The sequence below is a fragment of the Phyllopteryx taeniolatus genome, chromosome 5 (assembly GCF_024500385.1).
Source record: "Phyllopteryx taeniolatus isolate TA_2022b chromosome 5, UOR_Ptae_1.2, whole genome shotgun sequence".
Taxonomy (NCBI): Eukaryota; Metazoa; Chordata; class Actinopteri; order Syngnathiformes; family Syngnathidae; genus Phyllopteryx; species Phyllopteryx taeniolatus.
The window spans coordinates 3,409,814-3,420,018 of NC_084506.1; the positions used below are offsets into that span (position 1 = coordinate 3,409,814).

The following is a 10,205-nucleotide window of genomic DNA, read 5'->3' on the forward strand; positions in this document are numbered from 1 at the left end:
ACATTAAGAGGCTGTCTATCTCCCCTTTTGGCCCCTGGGGGCACCCCTTTTCGGCTGGGCATAAAGGCAGCTTGCCCTGCGATTGGCTGGCAACCAGTTCAGGTTGTACCCGGCCTCCTGCCCGATGATAGCTGGGATATGCTCCAGCGCGCCCGCGACCCTAGTGAGGAGAAGCGGCTCAGAAAATGGATGGATGGATGTTCAACCTATATTTAATTGAATACACTACAAAGACAAGATATTTAATGTTCAAACTGATAAACTTGATTGTTTTTAGCAAATAGTCATTAACTTAGAATTATATGGCTGCAACATGTTCCAAAAAAGCTGGGACAGGGTCATGTTTACCACTGTGTTACATCACCTTTTCTTGTAACAACATTCAATATACGTTTGGGAACTGAGGACACCAATTGTTGAAGCTTTGTAGGTGGTATTCTTTGCCATTCTTGCTTGATGTACAGCTTCAGCTATTCAACAGTCTCCGTTGTCGTATTTTACGCTTCATAATGCGCCACACATTTTCAATGGGAGACAGGTCTGGACTGCAGGCAGGCCAGTCTAGTACCTGCACTCTTTTACTACGAAGCCATGCTGTTGTAACACGTTGCAGAATGTGGTTTGGCATTGTCTTGCTAAAATAAGCAGGGGCGTCCATGAAATTAGATGTTGCTTGGATGGCAGCATATGTTTCTCCAAAACCTGTATGTACCTTTTAGCATGAATGGTGCCTTCACAGATGTGTACGTTACCCATGCCATTGGCACTAGCACAGCCCCATACCATCACATGTTGGCTTTTGAACTTTGCGTCCATAACAGTCCGGATGGTTCTTTTCCTCTTTGGGCGGAGGACGCGACGTCCACAATTTCCAAAAACAATTTGAAATGTGGGCTCGTCGGACAACAGAGCACTTTTCCACTTTTCATCAGTCCATCTTAGATGAGCTCGGCCCCAGAGAAGCCGGCGGCGTTTCTGGGTGTTGTTGATAAATGGCTTTTGCTTTGCATAGTAGAGTTTCAAGTTGCACTTACGGATGTAGCGCCGAACTGTATTTACTGACATTGGTTTTCTGAAGTGTTCCTGAGCCCATGTGGTGATATCCTTTACACATTGATGTCGGTTTTTGATGCAGTGCCGCCTGAGGGATCTAAGGTCACGGGCATTCAATGTTGGTTTTCGGCCTTGCCGCTTCCATGCAGTGATTTCTCCAGGTTCTCTGAAACTTTTGATGCTATTATGGACCGTAGATGATGAAATCCCTAAATTCCTTGCAATTGTACGTTGAGGAATATTGTCCTTAAACTGTTCGACTATTTTCTCACGCACTTGTTCACAAAGAGGTGAACCTCACCCCATCTTTGCTTGTGAATGACTGAGCAATTCAGGGAAGCTCCTTTTATACCCAATCATGGCACCCACCTGTTCCTAATGAGCCTGTTCACCTGTGGGATGTTCCAAACAGGTGTTTGATGAGCATTCCTCAACTTTCTCAGTCTTTTTTCCCACCTGTCCCAGCTTTCTTTGGAACATGTTGCAGCCGTAAAATTCCAAGTTAATGATTATTTGCTAAAAACAATAAAGTTGATCAGTTTGAACATTAAATATCTTGTCTTTGTAGTGTATTCAATTAAATATAGGTTGAACATGATTTGCAAGTCATTGTATTCTGTTTTTATTTATGTTTAACACAACGTCCCAAGTTCATTGGAATTGGGGTTCTAATAAGAATAAAAGAATGCCTACAGTGAGTTGAGATGCAATGTAGAGTACTTTGTTATTGTCTAATCATTTATATAGTATTGATGACTCAATGCACTTTTTTTTCCTTCTCAAACTTGAATAATACACAGGTTCAAATATTCACGTCTTTTATTTTAAACTATTGTCCAGTGAGCGAAAGTTGGGAAGGAAGATGGATAGGTGCGGCCTTCTGCAAGGGTTAGCTTTTGCCTTAGCTGTTAACCCACGACGGCAACACCATTTCTGGATGCAGCCAAACCGCCCCCGCTTGCTCCTCTGTTGGCTTGCGCTGGTCAGCGAGTCTGCTGCGTCATAGGCCACTGGGTCTTGCCAAGAGCTGCTCTCTGACCAGACAGTAACGAGTGTCGAAGTTACGAACTCAAAGTCAGTGGATGATTGTACTTTCAGCAAAAGCTGGCGATTATATGCTACTTTATTGTGGATATAGACTACTTTTGGTGTCACTCGTAGGCGAATAATTTTGGTTAAACTATCCATGCCTGTCACAAGTCAATGCAGCAGCAGCAGCCGCTGCCGACCAGCGCCCCGCTGTATGAGCTGTTTCTTGTTATTGGTCCATTATTTTAAATATCTGACCGATGGAGTGACGTAATTTCTTTTTCCAATATCGAGCCGATAATTATCGGTGTGGTAGTTATCGTGCATCCCTAATTAAGGGTATACTGTAAGGTCAGGAGTGTTTTCTTTGACTTGCCTATGCCAGCTTGTGCAGTAATCCAAGGGAGCCTCAGGTACAAGATCACCCCCCAAATGTTTAACATGCAACGGATCTAAAAAGACATGACTGACTGAATTTTCTCAACCATACAGGCAGCAGATTTTATTGAACTTAAACATCAATTGAGTTCAAGCACCAACATGGTCAAAACAGTTATCAAACCTTGTGTACTGATATCGGCATTTTGGTAAAAAAAATACCGCTTTTAATAAATGGCCATCTGTACACCTCTACTGTGTGGCTAATGATTTACCAGTCAAAATATTCCCCAGAGTGATACGTAAACAAATTTATCTTACTTTACTTCAAAGGGGTCAAATGCAATGCATGAAATAAACTGACCAATCAGTGTCCTTTGAGGGGATGGAGGCTTTAGCTGTGCCAAAAGCTTGTAATTTAGTTTCCATTAGAGGTCCCTAAAGAGATTAGCCTGAGTGGTAAAAATACATCATGAGTTGAAAAAAAAAAGAAGTACTATATATAATCATTTATAAAGCACTTTAAAAACAACCACAGTTGGAAAGCAAAAAGAAGTGAAAATGTGAATATATCACTACTCTCGCTGTTTCAGGTTTCATGTTTTTATGATGAGAACAATTTATTTTCAACCAAAATGTTCTCTCCTTATGGTTGTTTTCCAGTATTTTATAAACAAAAACATAATCAATCTTGAAAAAATGCAAAAGCAGAAAAGTTGGTGAAATACAAATATGTTGTCATGGCCAAAACCATGAGCCACAACGGTAGATTTCCACAATATAGACATGATCATTATGTAATTTGTAAGAAATTAACATGACTATCTTTCCTTATTTTAGCCCTGGCCATGAGATCCTGTTTATTACAGATTATTTGTATTTTTGGCTGCAACTCACAGACGCATTAGGCACTCCTCATTACTGACCATTACTCCATGCACCCAGCCAAATCGTGTTGGTTCAGACGGGGGCTCCTTTTGCTCCTCTTCCTCAGAACTGTCTCCTTCCATACCACCAGGTGTTGTTTCCACGTACATGGGAGGTTGAGAGATGTCCTAGTAAAGGCAATCAAATGTAGCCAAAAATTAAGGATTAGAAATTTGCTTAAAATTGAATGGAAAGCACACACAACAATAATATTAAAAATGGATTGTTGGTACATTTTAAGGATTGCATGTCACTTCCTCACCTCAGGGTTGGCATACAGTTGGTAGAGAGATGGCCTGAAGCGCTTCCGTCGTCCACAAACGTCTGTGTTGGCATAGAAGTCGTAGTTTGGTGGGGCATCCAGGGTCTCATAGCCACTTTGGACATCAGATCCGCAGGACACAACATGACTGCCATCCCCGGAGTAGTGGTAATAATCAGATTCATACTCTGCTGTCTTGTCATTGGTCACTGATTGAGGAATTCTGGATCTGTATTCAGACAGGTGAATTCCATCGTTGATAACTTGTAGCTCCATTCAGAACAAAAGTATATACTGTATATATAGTATGTTTTTTTTTTGGTGTTGCTGTTGTTTTTGTATTAAAGCAGGTTAAAAAAGACCAGTAAAGGGACTAAAGCCATTCTCTTGTCAAAGCCATATGAAGGAAGCTTCATTGTGTCGGGCAGTTTTATATTCCACCCGAGTCAGACCAGGAAGAGCTGCAGGCCATGTAAGAGGCCATGTGCAGTGAACAGTTACAGAACAAGAGTCATTACAGGATCTATTAAAACACACCACAATGCAGGATCAACTAAAACTGTCACTCTATGGTACAAGGAAATGAAGGACAATTTTCTATCTCTGTAAGTTTGTGTATTATGGTAATTATTAATCTTTAATATCTAGTAAGCCTTTTGAGTTAGAATGTAAGTTGTAAAACTGCATCATTGAACACCGCAGGCAGCATTTGAAACGCCTTTTCTAAAATAACAGAAGGTCATGACTGTACTAGTATGAGACTAAATTAAACATTAAGTCAAAAACATTACTCAGAGATTAATGTGTTATGGGAATAACAGGCATACATATTCTGTAATTCTATTATTGTTTTTACCTGCATGAAACAGAATCCAGAATGTGCATCAAAATTTCACAGTATAACCTCATCTCCAAAATTATGTGCATCACCCAGAGGGGCTTTTTTTGGTGTGCATAGATTTTGATCAACGACATTTTTCAGAACAATTTTATCAGCATGGCTTCATGGTATTTTTTTTTTTTTTTTAGCACTTGACCTCTAGTCAGTAACTTTTTAAACCATCATACCTTTCTCAAGTGGTTGTTGTTATCCATTTCTGCATAATTTACAGAATTCTAACCAGGGACCACTGGAGCATTTGAAACCTTTCATGTTCCGATAAAACGTAATGGCTTGTTCTTTGCTTAAAGCAATGGAAGCTGCCTATTTGCTTGAAAACTTAGGCTAATTAGTAACTTGCAACGTAACACAAGCATGTGTACACACACACACACACACACACAAACACACACTAAAAAATCCCATTTTGTTGGGACGTTGTGTAAAATGTAGGGTAAATCAAGACTGAATACAATGTTTTGCAAATCCCTTTCAACCTATATTCATTTGAATACACTACAAAGTTCAAACTGATAAACCTTATTGTTTTTCTTGCAAATATTCACTCATATATATTCAACATTTCAATGAAGCTGGTACGATTGTCTGTATCCCCTACCCACCCTTGAGGACTTGCACGCTGCCAGAACTAAGACAAGAGCGTGCAAAATCCTCTCGGACCCTCCACACCTAGGTCACCGGCTCTTCTGACTCCTTCCCTCAGGTAGGCGCTACCGATCAGTGCAAACTATAACTAGCAGACATTCCAACAGCTTATTCCCTCTTGCCATCAACTTCTTAAACAGCTAACTTATAATTCCATTGCAACATGCTGCCAATTTTTTTTTTTGTCTGGGTTTGTTGTCACATTTCTGTTGGGCCAATTATACATTACTCGTGCACTCACTGCAGTAGTCTCGCCACGCTGCACTATTTGCATATCTGTTGTTGACCAAGACTGGCCACTCATGCCAGAGTAGCATCTGCAACATTTGCACAATCAACATTCTCCTAGTTTATTGCACTACTCGTCACTTTAAACTGCATACACTCCTTGAAGTCTCGGTGCCCTTTGCACAATGGTCATTGTACCGGACTATTGCGAGATTAGTCATTCGAACTGCTCTAAGTGCTAGAGGACCCTGCATCTTTTTGCACAATTGTCCAAAAAAAAATAAAAAAATTGTACCGGCATTACCAGATAACTAGCAACCCTTTATTGCTCAGTGACTGTTTTTCTCAATGTCTTTATGTCTCAAAAGTATTCTCTGTCAATTGATTGTCTGTTGTCGTACTAGAGCGGCTCCAACTACCGGAGACAAATTCCTTGTGTGTTTTTTGGACATACTTGGCAAGCAAAGATGATTCTGATTCTGAGTTACATCAACCTTCACATCACACTCAATAAGCCTCTAGAAGCCACTAATTGTTGAAGCTTTGTTAGTGGAATTATTTCCCACAACTTCAATTACTCAACAGTTTGGTGTCTCCGTTGTCGTAATTTGTGCTTCAATAATGCGCCACACATTTTCAATGGGGGAAAGGTCTGGACTGCTGGCAGGCCAGCCTAGTACTCGCACTCTTTTACGACAAATCCACGCTCTTGTAACGTGCAGAATGTAGCTTGGGATTGTCTTGCTGCAATAAGCAGTGACGTTCATGAAAAAGACATTGCTTGGATGGCAGCATACAATATGTTGCTCCAAAATCTGTATGTACCTTTCAGCATTAATGGTGCCTTCGCAGATGTGCAATTTACTCATGCCATGGGCACTAACACACCCCCATACCATCACAGATGCTGGCTTTAGAACTTGGTTCTGATAACATTCCGGGTGGCCCCGAGGACACGGAGTTCATGATTTCCAAAAACAATTTGAAATGTGGACTCGTCAGACTACCGCACACTTTTCCACTTTGCGTCAGTTCATCTCAGGTGAGCTCGGGCCCAGAGAAGCCAGCATTGTTTCTGCATGTTGTTGATACATGGCTTTCGCTTTGCATGGTAGTTTTAACTTCCATTTGTAAAACTGCGTTAACTGACAATGTTTTTCTGAAGTGTTCCTGAGCCCACATGGCAATATCCTTTACACAATGATGCCAGTTTTTCACACAGTACCGCCTGAGGGATCGAAGGTTATAGGCATTCAGTGTTGGTTTCTGGCCTTGTTGCTTATGCACAGAGATTTCTTCAGATTCTCTGAATCTTTTGATGATATTATGGACCGTAGAGGCTGAAATACCTAAGTTTCTTGGAATTGTACATTGAGAAACATTATTCTTAAACTGTTGGACTATTTGTTCACGCAGTTATTCACAAAATGGTGAACCTCGCTCCATCCTTGCTTGTCAACGACTCAGTCTTTTAGTGTTGGTCCCATCCATCCATCCATCCATCCATTTTTTGAGCCACTTCTCCTCACTAGGGTCGTGGGAGTGCTGGAACCTATCCCAGCTATCTTTGGGCAGGAGGCGGGATACACCCTGAACTGGTCGCCAGCCAATCACAGGGCACACATAAACAAACAACCATTCGCACTCACATTCACACCTAGGGGCAATTTAGAGTTTTCAATTAACCTACTTTGCATGTTTTTGGGATGTGGGAGGAAACCAGAGTATCCGGCAATACGGGCAATTTAGAGTCTTCAGTCAACCTACCACGCATGTTTTTTTTGGGGGATGTAGGAGGAAACCGGAGTGCCCGGAAAAAACCCACGCAGGGACGGGGAGAACATGCAAACTCCACACAGGCGGGGCCGGGGATTGAACCCCGGTCCTCAGAACTGTGAGGCAGACGCTCTAACCAGTCGTCCACCGTGCCGTGTTGGTCTCTTTATACCTAATCATGACACTCACCTGTTTCCAATTAACCTCTTCACCTGTTGAAGAGCCTAAACAGTTGTTTTTTGAGCATTGCTCAACTTTCCCAGTCTTCTGTTGACCCTGTCTTTTATGGGAATGTGTTGCAGGCATCAAATTAAAAATGAAAGAACATTTGCAAAAATAAATAATATTCATCAGTTGCAATATGAAATATCTTGTCTTTGTAGTGTATTCAATTGAATATAGGTTGAAACGGATTTGCAAGCCATTGTATTCTGTTTTTATCTACATTTTACAACTTCAATGGAATTGGGATATGTACTGTATATGTAATGCTTCCAAAGTAAAAGTTAGTAACTAGAAAGTAGTGCAAAACAATCTAAATGATAAGTCAGTTAAGATCAGTTAAATAATACACAAAAATGGAGGTTGATTCAAAGACGTTAATTTTTACTTTGTGTCAGAAATGCTCTTTACCTTCATAGAGCTCAGTCATAACTACTCCATGTCCCAGTCACCACCCAAAATACAGGACTATTGCAGTAGTATTTATTGTTTATTTCTGGATAAACAGTCAGGACTGAATGATTCTATTGGAGAATGAGCTCAGCTGCTGCTCCAGAGTGACATAGAGAGGCTGAGAAGGATTGTTTGTGGATTTCTGAGTGATCTCTCATCCCTCACTGACTCAAATGTCTCCAGTCCCATGATGTAACCGTCCTTCTTAATGAGTTAATAACTCCAGTTAGTATCCCTGGTATAACTGCTGCCAGGCCAACATGGCACATCACCCAGGCGTGTACTGTAAAAAAACAAAAACAAAGCACAAAAAACTGTATGAGGTTTAGTTAGATGTCTGTTTAATACAATCAGTTCAGGTAAATCAGATTTGACACTTGTATCAGAGCCATTGCTCAGTAATAATGGCACTTTTTCAATTCTGTATGCAGTACTGAGTTCTGATTGAACAAGACTTTGAACACCCCTTAACTACATCAGTGTGTAAAGAGAGAATTTCTCTTCTGAACACAATACAGTGCATAAAAAGTTTGTATATCCTGATAGTTGAGAAAAATATGTGTATTGTCTTTTAACACAGTGGCAATTAAACACTCAACTTGTGTGGATGTGCATCTGCTACGCTTCCCCAAGTGAAGCCTTTGCACCCATTCCAGATCTTGATGGATTTAAATGGAGTGCTGTTTCCTTGCACTTTCAGCAGCTCTCGGTCAGCTGATCCAACTCCAACTATAATTCCTCATTTGAATCAAGGATAGCACTCTAGTAAAGACAAAGATTGGACCTGTGTGAAGATGTAAAGAGTGTGTTTACTTTACACACAAAACCACATAAATACTTGGTGGAAGAATACATTTCTGTTAAATGTGCCATTTATTAAATCAATACTTGGCTGCTGTTGACCCTTAAAATTCTTTGTCAAGGTGCTTTGATCTGCAGAATAGTTCTTCCAGCATATTGTCGTCAGACGTCTCTGTCTCATAAACAATTACAAAGCATAAAACCTGTGACACTAGAACCATATTTCTTTACAAATAGTTAGTTGAAATTTGACAGAGAGAATGAAGGACTGACAAACAAGAAGAGTCCAGTTGTCTCCTTTTAACTGTTGCCAATCTGCTGAGACCAAGATTTTTACATAAAGCTGTCAGGTTGTTGTTTTTTTGTGTGGTGGACAAAAGGCAGGTGGACCCAAGTGCAGGATCTCAGGCGACGAAAAAGGCAAACACTGTAAAAGATATTGGAGTAAAGGTAAAACGTTACTCAGTCCAAAAAACACAGTTACTAAAAGAATAAAGACACACTCACCGTGACATTCGAGATTGTTTAGAAACCGGAAACTACGTCCACAGAGACTAACTAGACAACGAGGCACATCTGGACAAGACACAAGTGGCTCGAGAGAGCTGACTGGCTGACTAGAAAAATAACGAGCAGACAGGGAAGGCAAGAACAGGAGACACAGGAAAAGGAATAATTCAAAATCCAATCGTAACCAAATCCATAAAAGAAAAATGATCAGTTCTCTTGTCAAACCCAAAACAATACCACAGATTAGTGGCCCGTCTTTAGGAGACACATTTCAGATGTCACAAAACAAAAACTGAACTTGGCTATTCAGGCCTTGACGTCTGACAAAGTTGGAGGGGCCAGGCATGAGGCTTTGGCCGACCAGCAGAGATGAATGACGGGTGTTAAATATGCAATTGCCGGAGCAGAGTCTGATGGCTATCACAGGACCTACGTCAACAGAACAGGTGCAGAAGGCGGCCGCAGGTCATGCACTAGCCGCTGACCCGGTAATTGGTCCGAAAGCCGGAACAGCTGCTGTGGAGCCTGAACTGGCTGTCATAGAGGTTCAGGGATACCAGAAACAATTGAACAGCATCTACAGGCACTAAAGAAGGTGAGCTAGAAGAAACTGGTGGACAGATTTGCACCATGGGAACTTAGGAAGTAAGTGACTAGCATGGAACGGGTTGAAGAAACAAGCGCAGAAGGATGTGACGAAGATACAGGCATGGAACAATATGATAACGAAACAAAAACAAAAAGAGGTGAACAAAATGGGCACGGAATGAGGTGACTTGGAAACAAGAGAATGGGTAAACACGACAGTGAACCTGCACTTGGGTGCCTCCATTGGCCACCGTGGTCCCATACAAACGGCGAAACGGGTACACAAGTTAGAGGTCAGAGAATCAAACACAGTCATCTGTGGATTAGAAAAAGGCCCAAACTACAAAAACTAACAGGAACTAGAAAAACCACAAGGGCTGGAATTGAAGATATCAGTTACGATTCCAGCATGCAGTATTTCCACATTTGCGA

At 41.2% G+C, this 10,205-nt stretch overlaps 1 protein-coding gene and 1 long non-coding RNA gene across 2 annotated transcripts in view; both read right to left on the minus strand.

Moving 5' to 3' along the window:
• slc12a3 (solute carrier family 12 member 3) overlaps positions 1-4,024 on the minus strand; it is a 36,327-nt gene extending 32,303 nt beyond the window's left edge. Inside the window, exons 1-3 of the mRNA XM_061773764.1 lie at positions 3,650-4,024; positions 3,387-3,515; positions 2,459-2,534 (exon numbers count right to left, since the gene is read on the minus strand). Of these exons, the coding sequence (XP_061629748.1) occupies positions 2,459-2,534; positions 3,387-3,515; positions 3,650-3,925 (481 nt within the window). The 5' untranslated portion in view covers positions 3,926-4,024. The remainder of the gene's footprint in view (positions 1-2,458; positions 2,535-3,386; positions 3,516-3,649) is intronic.
• A 3,941-nt stretch (positions 4,025-7,965) lies between these two features.
• Positions 7,966-9,271, minus strand: LOC133478769 (uncharacterized). Its single transcript, XR_009788767.1, has 3 exons — positions 9,183-9,271; positions 8,474-9,102; positions 7,966-8,157 (listed from the first exon to the last, which is right to left on the minus strand). It is a non-coding gene; the product is annotated as an uncharacterized LOC133478769 (long non-coding RNA).
• Between the last annotated feature and the right edge of the window lie 934 nt (positions 9,272-10,205).